Source organism: Corvus moneduloides, chromosome 17, assembly GCF_009650955.1.
Source record: "Corvus moneduloides isolate bCorMon1 chromosome 17, bCorMon1.pri, whole genome shotgun sequence".
Taxonomy (NCBI): domain Eukaryota; kingdom Metazoa; phylum Chordata; class Aves; order Passeriformes; family Corvidae; genus Corvus; species Corvus moneduloides.
In genome coordinates, this window is record NC_045492.1 from 15,554,621 (window position 1) to 15,572,633 (window position 18,013).

Below are 18,013 nucleotides of genomic sequence, written 5' to 3' on the forward strand. Positions count from 1 at the left end.
AGTGTAACCCCTCCATTTCCCAGTATAACCAGTGTATCCCCCCAGTATAACCCCTCCACTCCCCAGTATAACCAGTGTATCCCCCCAGTGTAACCCCCCCAGTGTAACCCCTCCATTTCCCAGTATAACCAGTGTATCCCCCCAGTATAACCCCTCCACTCCCCAGTATAACCAGTGTATCCCCCCAGTGTAACCCCCCCAGTGTAACCCCTCCATTCCCCAGTATAACCAGTGTATCCCCCCAGTATAACCCTCCCAGTATAACCCCCCCAGCATCCCCAGTCCACCCCCGCAGTGTAACCCGGTCCCTCCCCCAGTACAATCAGTATTCCGCCCCAGTATAACCAGGACATGCCCCCAGCCCCCCCAGCCCCGCCCCCAGCCCCCCCAGTCCCGCCCCCAGCGCCCCCAGTCCCCGCCCGCTCCCTCCCCCAGGCCGGGCGCTCGGGCGGCAGCGCCCATGGATCCCGGGGATCCGCTGGATCCGCCCGATCCCGGGGGGCGGGGGGGGCGCGGGGGGCGCCGCTGCTGAGCCGGGGGGCCCGGGGGGGTCCCGAGGGGACCCGGGAGGGGTCCGGGGGGGTCCCGGCGCCCCCCGATCCCGGAGCCATGGGCGAATGGACCATCCTGGAGCGGCTGCTGGAGGCGGCGGTGCAGCAGCACTCCACCATGATCGGCAGGTCAGGGACCCCGAATCCCCTCGGGACCCCCAAATCCGCCCCCAAATCCGCCCCCAAATCCACCCCCGGGACCTCCAATTCCCCCCTGATCTTCACATTCCACCAAACTCGCCCCCCGAGCCCCGAGATTCCCCCGTGTCCCTGTGCGGAACCCTGAGATTCCCCCCCCTCCCGGGCCCTTCCCGAAGCCCCCCAGATTCCCCCCGGACCCTCAAACTCCTCTCCAGACCCCCCGTCCCACCCCCCGGCTCAGCATCCCCACACAGCCTCAGCCCCCCCGCACCCCCCGTGCCCCCGAAGCCCCCCTGGACCTTCGGGACCCCCCCCGATCTCACCACGGATCCCAAAATCCCGTCCCAAGGGCCCCCCAGGACCCCCAAAGCCTCCCCCGCTCCCCCCCCGCCGCTGTCCCCTCCCCGTTGTCACCTCCCCTCCGGCAGCAGGTGACACTGGTGACACTGGGACAGCCCGGGGGGGCCCCTCCCGCGTAGGGGGAGGGAGGAAAAGGTCCCCACATGTCCCCAAACCTGTCCCCACTCCCCGCAGGGCACCTGGGGGGGCCTGGGTGACACCCCCCGACTGGCACCTGGGACAAATCCAGGTGGGATCTGGGGGCAGGTGGGATTTGACGGGACACCCGGGATTTGGGGCACAGCTGGGACCTGGGGACAGATGAGACCTGGGGGACAGGTGATATCTGGGGGGGACAGGTGTGACCCACGTGTCCAGATCCAGGTGGCCCCAGGTGACCCGGGTGGCTTGGGGCTGCCCACGGGTTCTGGTGTCCCCGCGGGGAGCACGTGACCAGGGGAGCCACGTGCCCGGCAGGGGACACGCGGCCAGGTGGGACCAGGTGACCACGGCCACGTAAATCCCGGGAGTCCAGGGCCAGGTGGGACCCCCGTGTCCAGCTCTGACCCACGTGTCCAGGTGGGACCCACGGCTCTGGGTCCAGCCCCACATGTTCAGGTCCAACCCGGGTGTCCAGACCCCACCCACGTCTCCATGTCCAGACAGGACCCACGTGTCCGTGTCCAACCCACCCCTCCAGGCAGACCCCAGGCACCACCCCCAGCTGCAGACCACCCCCCACACCCCATGCCCACCTTTCCCCCCTGCCAGGATCCTGCTGACGGTGGTGGTGATTTTCCGCATCCTCATCGTGGCCATCGTGGGTGAGACGGTGTACGAGGACGAGCAGACCATGTTCATGTGCAACACGCTGCAGCCGGGCTGCAACCAGGCCTGCTACGACAAGGCCTTCCCCATCTCCCACATCCGCTACTGGGTCTTCCAGATCATCCTGGTGTGCACGCCCAGCCTCTGCTTCATCACCTACTCGGTGCACCAGGCGGCCAAGCAGCGCGAGCGCCGCTACTCCTTCCTCTACCCGCTCCTGGACGCCAAGAAACCCAAACTCAACGGGGCGCCGGCGCCCAGCCCCGACGGCGCCGCCAAGGATGACCCCGAGGACGCCAAGGAGCTGCCGCCGCCGCGGCCACCCCGCAGCGCCAAGATGAAGCGGCAGGAGGGCATCTCGCGGTTCTACGTGATCCAGGTGGTTTTCCGGAACGCTCTGGAGATCGGCTTCCTGGGCGGGCAGTACTTCCTGTACGGCTTCAACGTACCGGCCATCTTCGAGTGCGACCGCTACCCGTGCGTCAAGGAGGTGGAGTGCTACGTGTCGCGGCCCACCGAGAAAACCGTGTTCCTGGTGTTCATGTTCGCCGTGTCCGGCGTCTGCGTCCTGCTCAACCTGGCCGAGCTCAACCACCTGGGCTGGCGCAAGGTGCGGGCGGCCGTGCGCGGGGCCCGGGCGCGCCGCAAGTCCCTGGGGGACGCGCGCAAGAAGGAGCCAGCGGCGCCCGCGCCCGTCCCCGCGCCCGCCCTGGGCCGGACGCAGTCCAGCGAGTCGGCCTACGTGTGATGGGCTGGGATGGCATTGGCGTGGGACTGGGGGCAGGACAGGGTATGGGCAGTTCTGCCCCAGATTGGTGTTGGAAGTGAAGTTATTGGGGTGTCGGTCCCAAAATGGCAGAGTTTGGAGCCAAAACCATCAGGATTTCAGTCCCAAAATGGTGGGGATTGGAGTCAGGATTGTCAGGATTTCCATCCCAAAATGGTGGGGTTTGGAGCCACAGCTGACATGTTTGGAGCCAGAACTGTTGGGATTTCATCCTCAAATCAATGGGGTTTGGGACCACAATCGTTGGGATTTCATCCCTAAATTGGTGGGGATTGGAGCCACAATTGTCAGGATTTTGGTCCCAAAATGGTGCAGATTGGAGCCAAAGTCGCTGGGATTTTGCTCCCAAATTGGTCGGGTTTGGAGCCAGAATTGTTGGGATTTCATCCTGGAACTGCAGGGATTTGGAGCCACAATCGTCAGGATTTCATCTGGGGTTTGGAGTGACAACGTTTGGGATTTCACCCCCAAATTGCTGGAGTTTGGAGCCAAAATCATCAGGAATCGGAGCCACAATCATCGGGATTTGATTCCCAAATCGCCAGGGTTTGGACCAAAACCAACCAGGGATCACCCCCAAATCGTTGGGGTTTGGGCCCAATTTGATGGGGTTCAGACCCTGAACTGTTGGGATTTCATCCCTGAATCGCTGGGGTTTGGACCCAAAATTGCAGGGTTTGTCCCCAAAATTGTTGGGGCTTGGACCCAAAATCTCCAGGATTTCACCCCCAAATTTCTGAAGTTTGGAGGCAAAGTCCCTGCGGTTTTGCCCCAAAATTGCTGGGGTTTGACTCCCAAAATTGTCAAGAGTTTCCTCCCCAGATTTCTGGAGTTTGGACCCAAAACAGGGATTTTGGACCCAAAATGCCAGGGTTTTTCCCGCAAATTGCTGGGGTTTCATCCCTAAAATCATCAGATTCCCCCTCAAAATTGCTGGGATTTGGACCCAACATTCCTGTGCTTTTCTCCCCCAAAATTCCCACGGTTTATCCCCCCAAAATCTCCAAATTTCAGGATTTCACCCCAAAAGTTGCTACTGTTTTTCCTAAATCTTGGGGTCCCCCCAAATTCTGTCTCCCCCCCTTCAATTTTGGGCCCCCCAGGTGCAAATGGGGCAATTGGGGGGGGGGGGCACAACCCCTCCTCCCCAACACTCTCAGAGCTGGGGAGGGGAGATTTGGGGGGGGTTGTATTTATTTTAGGGGGTTTGTATTTATTTTGGGGGGTTTGTATTTATTTCAGCGTTTTATTTATTTTGGGGGATTTATTTATTTTGGGGTGTATTTATTTGAGGGCGGGTATTTATTTGTGAGGGGCCAGAGGTGCTGGGGGGGCAGAGCCCCCCCAAAGTGTAAATAAAGGGGTCACAGAAGCCTGAGTGGCTCTGGGGGGGTCTCTGGGGGTTTCGGGGTGTCCCCCCCGTGTGTCCTTCCCCCCCGGATTTGTGGCCCCTTAATCCCCCCGAGCTGAGCCAGCACCATCTGCCACGGCCCCCCCCGCGGGAAAGGGGGGCTCAGACCCCCCCAAAATGGGCTCAGACCCCCCCCCAGATCCCCCTTGGGGGGGGTCGGACCCTCTTAGCCCCTCCTGGGGGAGATTTGGTCCCCTCCCAATGAGGTTCAGCCCCCCCTGATGGGTTTTGACCCCCCCAGGTGGCCTCAGTTACCCCTTGGGGGGGTTCAGTTGCCCCCCAAAATTGGGTTTGACCCCCCCCCCATTCCCAAAGAAGACCCCCAGACCTGCAGCTGCTCCAAGGAATTTATTTGGGGGGGGGGTCCCGGTCACACCCTGGAATAGAAAAAGGGGGAGGGGTCAGGGGGGTTTGGGGAGTCCCAGTTTTGGGGTCTCCCCTGCTGCCAGCCCCCCCAACTCACGTCACTTCCCGGAACGCCCGTTTCTCCACGTATTTCACCCGGTACCTCCGCTTGAACCTGGGGAAAACACCGGGAACTGGGTCAAAACGAGCCCCACCCTGAAATGTTGGGGTTTCCCCCTGAAATGCTGGGGCTTTCCCTTAAATTTTGGGATTTCCCTTTAAATTTTGGGGTTTCCCCTTGACTTTTGGGGTCTCACTCACTTGGCCCTTTCCCGGGGCTCGATCATGTTCCGCCTCTGGAGGCTCTTGAAGCGATCCCGGAGCACGTTCCCCTCGGGCTGGAATTTTGGGATATTCCCAAGTTTTATTTTTAGGGATTCCTGAGGTTTTCTGGGAGCTCTGGAACCGCCCCCCCCCCCCCCCAAAATTTTGGGGCCTCAGCACCCTCAGCCCCCGGGGTCTTGTCCACGCAACAAAACCCCGGAACCCCCAAATCCTTCACATTCCCGACTTGGGAATTCTCACAGCGCAAGGATGGGTCTCATCACGGGGTGCTGGCAGCCCCAAAATCGGGATTTTTCACCCAAAAAACCCCCTGGGAGCACCCACCCGGAGGCTCCGCAGGGACTCCGGGAGCTCCTCGCTGAGCTGCACCTCGGGGCCGGGGTCCTCATACCTGGAACAGCCCAAAATTGGAATCTTTTGGCTCAAAAATGGTGGCATCAGCCCAAAGTTCCATCCCCACGGTCCCAAAAAAGAGAGATCGCCTCCAAATCCCACCAAATGCTCCCAAAAGTGGGGCGTTTACTCCTAAATCCCATCCCCAAATGCTCCAAATCCCCACTGCCCCCAAAATCCCCCTTTCCCCCCCAAAATCCCTTTTTTCCCTTCCCTAATGTTGTTTCCACCAAGGATCCCCTTTTACTCTCCAGATCCTCCCTCTTCCCCCACTTTAATCCTAATTCTTCTCTCTCCAAATCTTCTTTTTCTACCAAAAACCTTTTTCCCTCCCAAGTTCACTTTTGTTAGCCCACAAACCACCTTTTATTTCACCGATCTCCCCTTTTCCCCACCCCAAATCCCCCCTTTTCCCACCCCAAATCCCCCTTTTCCCTCCCCAAATCCCCCCTTTTTCCCCCAAATCCCCCTTTTCCCACCCCAAATCCCCCCTTTTTCCCCCAAATCCCCCCTTTTCCCCCCAAATCCCCCCTTTTCCCTCCCCAAATCCCCCCTTTCCCACCCCAAATCCCCCCTTTTCCCTCCCCATATCCCCCTTTTCCCACCCCAGATCCCCCTTTTCCCTCCCCAAATCCCGATTTATTTCCCCCGGGTTCCCACCGGAGCCTCCCGAGGCGCCTCGGGGCCGTTTCCCGCTGCAGCCGGCGCCGTTCCCGGAGCAGCCGCCGGCGCCGCAGCTCCGAGTCCCTCTGGAGCAGGGCCCGGCGCAGCGAGCGCAGCCGGAACAGCCCCTGCAGCCGCTGCGAGGCCAGGCGGGAGCGGGCCCGGCCGGCGGCCTGCGGGGCGGCCATCCCGTCACAGCCCGGCCCCGAGTCCTGCCGACCCCTCCCGAGCCCGGGGATCCCACCCCCCCCACCCCAGAAATCCCATCCCATCCCATCCCAGAAATCCCATCCCATCCCATCCCACCCCACCCACCCCAGAAATCCCATCCCACCCCAGAAATCCCATCCCACCCCATTCCCTCCCAACCCCGTAAATCCCATCCCACCCCATTCCTTCCCAACCCCATAAATCCCATCCCATTCCTTCCCATCCCATTGCTTTTTATCCATCCCATTCCTTCTTATCCCAGCCCCACAGATCCCATCCCATCCCACAGATCCCATCCCATACATTCCATTCCTTCCCATCCCACCCCACCCCATCCCACCCCCCCTGAACAGCTGATGCCAATCCCGAACCCCTCAGTCCCACTCCTGTTCTGCCCCTGCTCCCTGATCCCGCTCCCTGCCATCCCCACCCCAATCCCGCTGCCCCAGTCCCAGACCCCGCTCCCCCCGTTCCCGTTCCCGTTCCCAACCCTTCACCTTCTCCCTCTGCTCCTTCTCCTTCCGTCGCTGTTTCTCCGTTTTCCTGCCCGGCTGTTCCCGTTTTCGGGGGGGATCCCGATTCTCTTCCTGCTCTTCTTCCTCCTCCTCCTCCTCCTCCTCCAGCAGCCCCTGCAGCTGCTCCCGCAGCACGGCCTCCTGCGGGATCCCGGGAGCTCCGGCGTGAGCGGGCCCAAGTCCCCAATTCCGGGGCTCAGACCCTGAATTCCAGGCCCGGCTGCGCCCGTTCCCGAATTCCCACCTCCGAGGGCGGCTCCTCGGTGACCTTCAGCCTCCGCTCCACCTTCTCCTCCTCCCTCGTCCTCCTCGTCTCCACCTCCAGTGCCCGCAGCAGCAAATCCTGGGAAAAGGGGGGACACAGGGTCACCCCAAACCCCCCAGGACACCCCGAAACCTCCCTGGAATCCCACAAAACCCCCTCGGGAACCCCCAAAACCCACTTTGGGCCTCCCCAAACCGTTCTGGGACTCCCAAAATCCTCCTGAAACCCCCCAAAGTCCCCTCTGAGCACCCCCAAAGCCCCTCTCAACCACCCCAAGACCTCTGAGGATCCCCCAAAACCTCCCCAAGACCCCCCTAAGCCCCTCTGGGACCCCCCAAATCCCACCTGGATCCCTCAATCCCTTCTGGGTTTCCCAAACCTCTCCTGGACCCCCCCAAACCTCCTTAAAGGCCTCCCAAACCTCCCTGGGACCCCCTACATCCCCCCCGGTATCCCCCAAATGCCCTCTGAGCCCCCCAAGCCCCTCCTGGGACCCCCCAGGCCCCCAAACCTGGTGTTCCTGGAAGGGGGGGTTGTAGGACCCCCCTTGGCCGATGACCTCCACGGGGGGAAGCGGCGACGGCTTCGCCTGGAGCCGGGCAGGGCGCTGGGGAAAGGGGGGGACACCCCAAAAATGAGACCCCCCAACCTCGGGGGGCATCCAGTGGGGTTTGGGGGGGCTCAGAGGGGATTGAGGGATCCCGAGGGGTTCTGGGGGGGGGTTGTAAAGAGGCTGACATGGGTTTGGAGGGGGTCAGAGCAGTTTTGGGGTGGCTCAGGGAGGATTTTAGGGGTTCCCAGAGGATGTGGGGGGGTCCCAGGGGAATTATGGGGGGGGGTTCCAGTTGGGCTCAGGAAGGATTTGGGGGGTCCCAGAGGTATTTTGGGGGAACTTCAAAGAGTTTTGGGGAGGGTACCAGAGATTTGAGAAGTTTGGGGTGTCCCGGGTGGGTCCTGTGGGGTTTTGGGGGTCCCAGGGTGGTTTTGGGGTGTTTTTGGGGGCTCCCAACTCCACCTGCACCCGCATCTTCTTGGTCTGCTGGAGGTACCAGGGGTCCTGCCCGGCCAGAGGGGCGTCCAGGGGGTCTGGGGGGGCACAGAGGGCTCTGAGAGGGGTCCCCAAAATCCCCCCACCCCCAAAATCCCCCCACCCCTCCAAAATTACCCCCCCAAAAGGTGCCCTCAATCTTCCCAAATCCCCCCCACCCTGAAAATCCCCCCCCAAAATCCCACCAAATTTTTCCAAGCCCCCAAAATTGCTCCCCCCAACCCCAAATCCCCCGAAATTGCTCCAAAACCCCCCAAAATTGCCCCCAAATCCCCTCCCAACTCACTGTGCTCCCCCCAGATGTCGTAGAAGCTCCTCTGGGGGTCCGACCGCCCCAGCTCGGGGGGTTTTTGGGGGGTTGGGGCCCCCCCCCGGCTGAGCCGGGCCCGGAGCCGCCGTTCCCCCCGTGGGAAAATCCCTTTTTCTGCCTTTTTCTCCCAAAATTCCTGGCGCCGCTTTTCCTTCCGCCCGTTTGGGGTCTGGTGGGCGCAGATGCTGCAGAAAGGGGAGGGGTCAGATGGGGAGACAACCCCAGAAATGAGACCCCCAAAGGTGGGGGGGTCCCTGAGGGGGAACTGGGGGGTCCCAGGGGGGTTTGGGGGATCCATGGGGGTCCTGAAGGAACCCAGAGAGGATTTGGGGGGGTCCGGGGAGGATTTGGGGGCTTCAGGGAGGAGAACTGGGGGTCCAAGAGGGAATTTGGGGGATTGGGAGGTGTTTGGAGGGGTCATGGGGTGGTTTTTGGGGGTCCCAAGGGCATCTTGGGGGTCCCACCGGGAGTTTGCAGAGACATCAAAGGGGGACCCACCCCGAAATCCCTCCTCCAGGTGGATTTAGGGTGAAGAGACCCCAGAATCGCCCCTAGACTCACTTTTTTGGGGGGGGCACCTTGGAGAGGGGCTGCAGAACCAGGTCCACGTGAAGGGGCTTCTCCGGGGGCTTCTTGAGGCGCTGACCTGGGGGGTTCGGGGGGTCAGGGCACCCCAAAACCCTCGGGGGGTGAATCTTGGGGAAAAAAACCTCACCTTTGGGGGCGTTCCCCGTGTCCAGGAAGAAAAGCCCCTCGTCCGGCTGCTCCGAGATCAGGCCTCTGAAGGAGACCCCCCGCAACATGAGCGATCACCCCAAAAACCCCCGACCCCAAAGATCGCCCTCAAAGGCTCCCCAGCTTCAGAACCCCAAATCAGGGACTCCCACCCAAAATCTGAGATTCCGAAAAAATTATAGACAACCCACCAGAATTAAAGACATCTTAAAAATAAGGGACCTCCCCAAACCCCCTCTGAGACCTCCCAAATCCGCTTACAAGACCCTCAAGGCGCTCTGGGACCCCTCAAACCCCCTCTGAGCTCCCCCAAGCCCCTTCTGAGCCCCTAAAATCCCACTGAGACCCCCGCAAACGCCCTGACGCCCCCTCCTCACCCCGCCGCTCGCTCCTGCAGCCCCACATCCTCCAGGAAATCGCCGATTTCGCGGCCCAGCTGCGCCTCGGGGCCGCTCCAGCGCTTCCAGCCCTTCTTGCGGTTGCGGGGCCCGCGGGCGCGGCGCCGGGAGGCGGCGGCGGGGCCGGGCCGGGCCGCGGGGTTGAAGGCGAGGAACGACTCGGCCGCCGCCATTTCGTGAGGGCTCCGCGTGAAAGCGGGGGGGAGGCGGAAGTGGCCTGAGGCGGCTTCCGGTCGCCACAGCGAAGGGGGGGGAAAGGGCGGGAATCGGCGGGCCAGCCATCTTGGGGAGGGAGTGACACGGTGGCGCCGCCATGTTGGTAAGGACCGGATACAATTCTGGCGCCATCTTGGGGAGGACCGGAGACAGTCCGACCGCCATATTGAGAGTACCGGAAATGTATTTGTCGCCATCTTGGGGAGGACTGGAAACGGTCCGACCGCCATATTGAGAGTGCCGGAAATGCGTTTGTCGCCATCTTGGGGAGGACCGGAAATGATCCGACCGCTTAATTGAGAGTACCGGAAATGTGTTTGTCGCCATCTTGGGGAGGACCGGAAACGGTGTGACCGCCATATTGAGAGTACCGGAAATGCGTTTGTCGCCATCTTGGGGAGGACCGGAAACAAGATGAGCGCCATTTTGGGGAGGACCGGAAGCGTACCGTCGCCTTGCTGAGAAGGGCGCGGCTCGGCCGTGGCCCCATCTTGGTGAGGTCGGCGTCCGTCTGCAGCGGGAGGCGGGACCAGACGTGCCCCAAAACCCCCAAAATGTGCCCCAAAACCCCCAAAAATGGCTCTTTGCCCCCGCTGCACCCCAAAAATTCAGAACAGCTCCTTCAGCTTCACTCTGCCTTTATTGGGGGCTCCCTGGTTTTGGGGCGAGGTTGGGGGATTTTGGGAGGTTCCAGGAGGGATTTGGGGGTCACTCCTTTGCCCCTCCTCTTGGGGCTGGGGAAGCCCTGGGGATCCCTGATTCTGAGGGTGTTTTGGTTGGTTTTGGGGCGGGGGGGTGGGTGAGATTTTGGTGGGTTTGGGGCGTTTTCTTTTGGGGTATTTTTGGGGTTTTTGGCATCACTCTGCCGACCCCTTGTGCTGCCTCTTGGAGGGCGGCACGGGGCGGAGGGGTCATCTGTGAATCCTTGATTTTGGGGTATTTCTGGGAGGGTTTTGGGGTTGACTTTTGGGGTTTTTTGATGGGGTCTTTTGGGGTCACTCTGCCGACCCCTTGGAGGACAGCAGGAGCCGAGGGGGCATCTGTGAATCCCTGATTTTGGGGTGTTTCTGGGCGGATTTTGGAGCCCTTTAGGTGGCTTTTTTGGGCTATTTCAGCTTTTTTTGGGGGGTCACTCTGCTGACCCCTTGTGCCTCCTCCTGGAGGGCGGCAGGAGCCGGGGGGATGCCAGCGAACCCCCGACCTGGGGGCATTTCTGGGTGGGTTTTGGGGCCCTTTGGAGCGTTTTTTGGGGGATATTCCAGGGTTCCCGAGGTCACTCCGCCGACCCCTTGTGCCTCCTCTTGGAGGGCGGCACGAGGCGCGGGGGCAGGTCCGCGGGCAGCCCCCGCCCCTCCAGCTTGGCGCCGATGAGGTGCCCGGCCAGGGCAAACTCCTCGTGGTCCAGCATGCCGTCCCTGTCCACGTCGCTGAGCTGCCAGATGCGGCCGAGCACGGAGCTGGGCAGGTTGCTGGCCACCATCCAGCCCCGCGCCCGCCGCCCGCTCAGCTTGCCCCCGCTGGGCGCCAGCCCGTAGAAGATCTCGTCGTACTTGGCCTTGTCCTTCAGCACCACCCACTCGTCGCTGTCCTCGTCCTCGTCCTCCTCGTCCTCGGAGCCGGCCCCGAAGGGCCCCACGCGGGCGCCCTCGAAGGCCCCGCCGCGCACCTCCGGCTCCGTGGGCGCGTCCCCGGCCAGCAGCGGGGTCAGCGCGGGGATGTCGCGGCTCAGCAGCTCCTCCAGCCCCGCCAGCAGCCGCCGCTTCAGCGCCGGCAGCCGGGAGAGGTCCCGGGACAGCAGCTGCTCCTGGGGGGCACGGGGCGGGGGGGGGGCCCGCGGGGGAAGCGTCAGATGGCAAAAAGAACGTAAGATCCCACCAAAAACCCCCAGAGGATCCTTCAAACCCACACAGAATCCCAGCAGATCCCAGAACCCCCCCAGAATCCCTCAGATCCCACCAAAACACCACCAGATCCCATCAGCTCCCGATGGATCCCACCAATATTTGGGGTCAGCACCTCAACACGAGGGATCAGATCCCACCGGATCCCACTGGATCCCACGGTTCCCCCCCAGGGCGGGGATCAGGACGCCCCCAGCCCCCCCGGCTCCCCCCGGCTCCCCCCGCACCTGGAGCCGGGCGCAGTCCGGGAGGTCCCCGGGCGGGATCTGGTGCTCGCGCTGGATCCGGGCCAGCAGCGCCGGCAGCCGCTGGATCAGGCGCTTCCGGCGGCCGCTGCCCCCCAGCAGCGATGGCAGCTCCTGGCGCAGCCGCGACAGGATCAGGGCATGGACCTGGAATGGGGATTTGGGGTCGGCCAGGGGTCAGCCAGGGGTCACCCGGGGGTCACCGTATCCGTGGGGAGCTCCAGGGGGATCCTGGGGTGCCTCAGGTTCACGGGGACCCAGCAGGATCCCGGGATCCCCCCAATCCGTGAAGGATCTTGGGGGTCTCCAAGGGGTCCTGGGTCCCCTCAGAGCCGAGAGGAGCCGCAAGAGACCCCGGGATCCCTGAGATCCATGGGGATCCCCAAAGAACCCCAGGTTCCCTGAGACCCAGGGGCATCTCCAAGGGATCCTGGGATCTCCCCAACCCTTGGGAGCCTCCGAGGGATCTCCCCAATCCACCAGGAGCTCCAAGAGATCCTGGGCGTCTCCAAGAGCCCCCAGACCCACGGGGAGCTCCAGGGGGGTCCCAGCCACCCCCGGACCCCCCGGACCCCCCAGACACCCCCGGGGCCTCACCCGGACGAGCCGCGCCCGCTTGACGAGGTCGTTGAGCTTGCGCAGGGCGGCGTTGCGGGGCAGGGCCTGGATCTCCCGGAACAGATCCTGCTCCTCCAGCTCGAAGAGGCGCCGGTTCTCGGGGTTCAGCAGCGGCTGCGCCCAGAAGGAGCCGATGAAGACGCGCAGCACCTCGGGCGTGTCCACGACCTTGCCCAGGCACCACATCAGGGCCCCGTAGACCCTCATGAGCTGCTGCGTCTCCACCGCGTCCGCCTTGTTCAGCACCACCCGGATCTTGTCCTCGTGGCCCCGCAGCGCCCGGATGGCCCCGGAGAACTCGTCCGAGATCTCCAGCTTGTGCGCGTCGAAGAGCAGGATCACCAGGTCCACGCGCTCGGCGAACCAGCGCAGCACGGCCGGGAAGTCGTAGCCTGGGGACAAACGGGAACTGGAGACACCCAGATCCCAAATCCTGCCCCAAATCCAGCCCTGAACCTAAAATAATCCAACCCAAGAAGCGGCGCAGCACGGCCGGGAAGCCGCGGCCAGGGAAAAAGGGGGAAAATACGGGAAAAATGGGATACGGAGAGGGATGGATCTCGAACCCAGCCCCGAGTCCCAGCGGGAACCCCACATCCAGCCCTAATCCCCAAATAACCCACGGCGAGAAACTCTGGAGCGCCTCTGAGAGGTCTCAGCCTGGGAAAAGGGGGGGATGGGATACGGGGGTGCCCAGATCCCAGATCCTGCCCCGATCCCAAAGCGATCCCAAAGCGAACCCCGGTTTAATCCCCATCCCCCTCCCAAACCTCCTTCCCCATCTCTTTCCACCCCCTTTTGCCCCCATTCCCAAATCCCCCTTTTTTCCCCTCTTTTTCCCCATTTTCCCACCCCCCATTCCCAAACCCCCCCTTTTCCCTCCCCTTTTTGCCCCTCCCCCTTTTCCCGCCCCTCCCCCCCATTCCCAGCCCCTCCCCCACCCCTCCCTTGGCAGCCGCCGCGGGTTTTGGGGTGGGGGAGGAAGCGGGGGGGCCCCGGGGGGGTCCCGGGGGGGTTCGGCCCCCGGAGCCGCCTGGAAAATTGGCGGAATTCCCGGGAATGCGGGGGGGGCCCAGCCCCGCCACGCCCCCCCCGCCCTTTGGCACCCAGACCCTTGGCAAAACTCCCCAAACTGCCCCAAATAGCCTCAAAATTCCCCGAAACCCCCCCAAATCCCCCCTCAAACACCGCAAAATCCCCCCTCAAACACCCCAAATCCCCCTCCCCAATTTTGGGTTCCCTCCTTTTCCCACGCCGGTTTTCTTTTTTGGGATCTCCCGGGTTTTGGGGACCCCTCCCAAAATTTGGGGACCCCTCCCCAGTTCCGGGGACCCCCTTTAGCCCCAAATTCGGGTGCTCCCGCCCCGCTCCCAGAGGGACATCGGGATCCCCCTCCCGGGTTTTGGGATCCCTCCTTTCCCGCGCGAGTTTTTGGGGCTCTCCCGGGTTTTTTCGGGACCCCCCCAATTCCGGGGACCCCTCCCCAATTCCGGGGACCCCCCCGGCTCCGGGGCCCCCTTACCCCTGCAGACCCTCTGCTTGGCCCCCGCCAGGATCCCGGGGGTGTCGATCAGGCTGATGCTCTCCAGGACCTGATTGTTCAGCGTGGCACAAACGAACCTGGGGGGGGCCGGGGGGTCAGGACCCCCCAAAAAACCCCCCTGGGACCTCGGGGACCCCCCCAGGGCCCCCCCAGCCCCGCCCGCCCTCCTGGGATTGGCAGCGGCCGGGCGGAATTCCAGAGGGATGGCTCATCCCGGGGGGGGGGCACGCGAAAAGGGGGGGGAAAAAGGAAAAAAGGGGGAAAAAGGGGAAAAAGGGGAAAAAGGGGGAAAAGGGGAAAAAAGGGGGGAGGGGCGGTGCCCCCCCGCCCGGTTTTGGGGGTGGGGGGTGGGGAGTGTCCAAATCCAGGGAAAAATGGGAAAAACAATGGGGGGAAATGGGGATAATCAGGGAATTGCAGAGGAAATTCGGGATGGAGGGAGGGGAAATGCCGGATTTGGGGGAGGGGATTGGGAGAAGGGGGAGGTGGGCGGTGTCCCCCCCCCCTCCGAATTTGGGGGGTTTTGAGGTCGAAAAGGTCAAAAAATAGGGGAAAAAAAATGGGGAAATTTGGGATTGGTGGAGGTGGGATCCCATTTTTTGGGTGGGATTTGGGGCTGACCCTCAACGGGGATGGAAAATCTCAAAAACAGGGGAAAATGGGGGGAAATGGGGAGTTTGGGGGTGACTCTGGGATCCATGGAGGGGCGATCCCATTTCTGGGGGGGGCCTCGAGGGTGGGAAATGGGGAAATTGGGGGAAATCGGGGGAAAATGGGGAATTGGAGAGTAAATTCGGGATGCACAGAGAGGGGATCCCATTTCTGGGGGGGGATTTGGGGATGCTGGGGGGTGGGAAATGGGAAAAGATGGGGGAAATGGGGGGAAATGGGGAAAATTAGTGAAAAATGAGGGATTTGGGGATAAATCTGTGATCCGCCAAGCCCTGATCCCATTTTTGGGTGGGATTTGGGGGTGCTGGGGGTGGGAAATGGGGAAAAATTAGGGGGAAATGGGGTAAAACGGGAGTAAAATGGGGAAAAACTGGGAAAACCGGGGGATTTGGGCTAAACTCGGGATGCACCGAGCCCCGATCCCGTTCTGGGGCCGGGTTCGGTCTCCCTCGGGGCCGGAGCCCGAACTCACCGGTTGAGGAAGCCGTTGCCGAAGGGGTCCAGGTGGCGGAAGGGCTTTTTGGGGTCGACGACGAGCGCGTTGCCGGGGATGATGCCCTCGGCCTCGCCGTGCATGACGGCCACGAAGGAATCCGTGGTGGGCTCGGGCCCCACGCGGCCGCCGGGGATCTCCTGCTCCAGCAGGTACTGGATGAAGGAGGTTTTCCCGCTGGAGTACTGGCCCATCACCAGCACCATGGGCTTCCCGTCGAAGTCGGCGTCCTCCAGCGCGGGCGAGTGGAACTCCTGGAAGCGGTAGAACTCCTCCACGGGCAGCAGCTTGGCCCTGTAGAGCGCCTTGAGCCCCTCGGTCACCGTGCGCACCTCGGGCGCCGCCGCCCGCTGGTGCCGCCGCAGCCAGCTGAACATCCCGGCGGATCCCGGCCGATCCCGGCCGATCCCGGCGATCCCAGGGGATCCCGAGCGGGGAGCGGAGGGACGGGGGAGAAGGGAAACGCGGGGAACTCGGGGATCTGCGGGAAGAGCGGAGGTCCCGCGGGGATCCCGAGGGATCCGAAGGGATCGCGGGGAGCGGGAGGCCCCGGAATCGCAGGGATCCACAGGGAGCGGCTGGAAAAGGGTGGGAAAAGGGAGGGGCTCAGCTGGAGTTGGGAGCCATGGGGGGAAGGGGGAGGGATTCCCACCTGGATCCGCCGGATCGGGCGGAAAAAGGAGGATTTGAGGGGGTTTGGATGGGAAAAATGAGCAGAGAGCAAAGCTGAGGGGTTCACCCCAAAAAATCCAGCGGGGAAAGGAGGGTCTGGGGGGGGTTTCCCAAAAAATCGAGGGGGAAAATGGAGTTTTAGGGGGAAAATGAGGAGAAAAATGAGGATTTCAGGTGGTTTCCCTCTAAAAATGAGGAGAAAAAAAGAGGCTTTAGGGACCTTTTCCCATAAAAGGAGGGAAAAAAATTACGCTGGAGGAATTTTTTCCATAAAACCAAGCCAAGAAGTGAAGTTCCAGGGAGGTGGTGTCGTAAATTGAGGGAAAATGAGGTCTCTGGGATGTTTTTTCCTGTCAAAATAAGCGAAGAAACGAAGTTTTAGGGATTTTCTCAGAAAATCAAGCAGGAAAAGAGAAGTTCTGGGGATTTTGCCTGTAAAAACAAGGAGAAAAACAAACTTTCGGGCTTTTTTCCCCATAAAAGCCAGCCAAGAAATGAAATTTTAGGGACTTTTCCTGTAAAATCGAATCCCAAAAGTGAAGTTTTTTGGGATTCCTCGCCGGAAAACGAGCAGGAAAACGGAGTTTCGGGGATTTTTCCCAGGAAAACAAGGAGAATCCCAAACTTCCCGGCTCTTTCCCACCCAAACAAGCGGAAACCCGAAGCTCTCGGGATTTCCTCGCTCCCGAATCCACAAAAATCCCTTCTCCCTTTCCCCCGCCTTTTCCCAGCCCCGCGCGGGGGGGGATTTGCCTCTTCCCGGTGGGAAAATCCCCCTTTTTTCGCCCCAAAATTCCCGTTTTTTGCCCCGAACGCGGCCGGGGCGGGGCCCGGGCGCTGCCGGCGCCGCTCCCGGAGCTTTCCCGGAGTTTTCCCGACCTTTTCCCGGGGCTTCCGGGGCTTTTCCCCCTCCTTTTCCCGGGTTTTTACCCCAAATTCGCCGTCGCGGCGGCCGCGGGCGCAGCTCTGAGCGGGGCCGGGGGCCGCGCCTCAAAAGGCTCGAGGGGGGGCTCGGATTTGCATAAATTTGCGTGAATTTGCATAAATCAAAGGCCGCGGGCCATAAAAGAGCAACGGGAATTAATGAATTAATAAAGAAGCCGTGCATAAATTAATAAATGAATAAATTAATGACGGGGGGGCGCCGGGGGGGGGAGCGAGGGACGAGCCCGGCGGATCCCGAGGAATTCCAGCGGATCCCGAGGAATTCCAGCGGATCCCGGGGGGCGCAGGGACCCCCCCTGGTTCCCGATCCCAAATCCCGATCCCGGAGCCCCCAGAGCCCCCCTCGATCCCAAATCCCAAATCCCGATCCCGGAGCCCCCAGAGCCCCCCTCGGATCCCGATCCCAAATCCCGACCCCAAATCCCGATCCCGGAGCCCCCAGAGCCCCCCTCGGATCCCGATCCCAAATCCCGATCCCGGAGCCCCCAGAGCCCCCCTCGATCCCAAATCCCAAATCCCGATCCCGGAGCCCCCAGAGCCCCCCTCGATCCCAAATCCCGATCCCAGAGCCCCCAGACTCCCCCCCTGGTTCCCGATCCCAAATCCCATTCCCAGCCCCCAGCCCCACCTGGGCTTCCCCCCCCCCCAAATCCAGGACCCCTCCCCATTCCCAGCTCCGTTATTTTTGGGGGGATTTCTCCCTTTCCCGCGGTTTTCCCGGCGGGAATCAGCGCGGCCGGGATTAATTAATGAATGAATGGATTAATTAAAAGTGATTTTAATTTACACCAGAAATAGTAAATGTCCGGAATTCCTTAAAAAACTCGGTATAGACAATAAATACAGTACAAAATTCCGTCCGGGAATCCTCCCCGGAGCCCATCCCGGGATTCGGGGCTCCCCCGGATTCTCCTCTCCAAAATTTGGGATCCGACCCCGCCCCGGCAGCGAATCCCCCCCGAATTCCGGGAAAAGGGTGGGAAAGGGTTAAAATCCCCCCGAAACCCCGGGAAGGAATTCCCGGTGGGAAAAGGGGGGGGGGGAGGGTTATCCCGAAAATTGGGGTGGGGAGGGAGAGGTTGGGGGGGAGGGGGAAAGGGATTTTGGGAAGGGAAATGGGATTTTGGGGCCAAAAAAGGAGATTTTGGGACGAAAAAGGAGATTTTGGAAGCGATAAATGGGAAGTTTTTTTTTTTTTTGAGGAAAAAGGAGATTTTGGGGTGAAAAAAAAGAGGATTTGGGGGTGGAAAGAGAGACTTTGGAGGGAAATCCAAGATTTATTTCTTGGAAAAGGGGGGATTTTGTGGCTAAAAAATATTCTGGGGCCAAAAAAGGCGATTTTGGGGTTTTCCAATGGATCCACCCGGCAGAGAATGGGGAAAGTGTGAGGGAACGAGGCCAAAACCGGGATAGAGGGTTAAAAA

The 18,013-nt window shown here is 61.6% G+C and overlaps 3 protein-coding genes across 6 annotated transcripts; 1 reads left to right on the plus strand and 2 right to left on the minus strand.

The window, feature by feature from the left end:
* Positions 1-512: 512 nt before the first annotated feature.
* Positions 513-2,800, plus strand: LOC116452571 (gap junction delta-2 protein-like). The gene is made up of 2 exons (XM_032127172.1): positions 513-680; positions 1,803-2,800. Exons 1-2 carry the CDS (start codon positions 610-612, stop codon positions 2,605-2,607), a joined length of 876 nt encoding a protein of 291 aa, XP_031983063.1. The 5' UTR covers positions 513-609; the 3' UTR covers positions 2,608-2,800.
* Positions 2,801-4,355: 1,555 nt separating this feature from the next.
* NOP53 (NOP53 ribosome biogenesis factor) lies at positions 4,356-9,495 on the minus strand. Of its 2 annotated transcripts, XM_032127171.1 has the most exons (13): positions 9,264-9,495; positions 8,867-8,931; positions 8,713-8,797; positions 8,128-8,336; positions 7,809-7,879; positions 7,305-7,400; positions 6,773-6,871; positions 6,511-6,669; positions 5,801-5,976; positions 5,072-5,138; positions 4,724-4,800; positions 4,521-4,577; positions 4,382-4,434 (listed from the first exon to the last, which is right to left on the minus strand). In XM_032127171.1, the coding sequence occupies exons 1-13, from the start codon at positions 9,455-9,457 to the stop codon at positions 4,428-4,430; spliced, it is 1,362 nt and encodes a 453-aa protein (XP_031983062.1). In that variant the 5' UTR covers positions 9,458-9,495; the 3' UTR covers positions 4,382-4,427. The 2 variants fall into 2 exon arrangements, with proteins under 2 accessions (XP_031983061.1, XP_031983062.1); XM_032127170.1 differs by having other exon boundaries at positions 4,356-4,434; positions 8,713-8,931.
* A 1,108-nt stretch (positions 9,496-10,603) lies between these two features.
* Positions 10,604-16,665, minus strand: EHD2 (EH domain containing 2). Of its 3 annotated transcripts, none has more exons than XM_032127149.1 (6): positions 16,575-16,665; positions 14,952-15,994; positions 13,787-13,884; positions 12,244-12,656; positions 11,629-11,793; positions 10,604-11,304 (listed from the first exon to the last, which is right to left on the minus strand). In XM_032127149.1, exons 2-6 carry the CDS (start codon positions 15,347-15,349, stop codon positions 10,774-10,776), a joined length of 1,605 nt encoding a protein of 534 aa, XP_031983040.1. In that variant the 5' UTR covers positions 15,350-15,994; positions 16,575-16,665; the 3' UTR covers positions 10,604-10,773. The 3 variants fall into 3 exon arrangements, with proteins under 3 accessions (XP_031983040.1, XP_031983039.1, XP_031983042.1); XM_032127148.1 differs by having other exon boundaries at positions 14,952-16,076; positions 16,575-16,597; XM_032127151.1 differs by having other exon boundaries at positions 16,524-16,597.
* Positions 16,666-18,013: the final 1,348 nt, after the last annotated feature.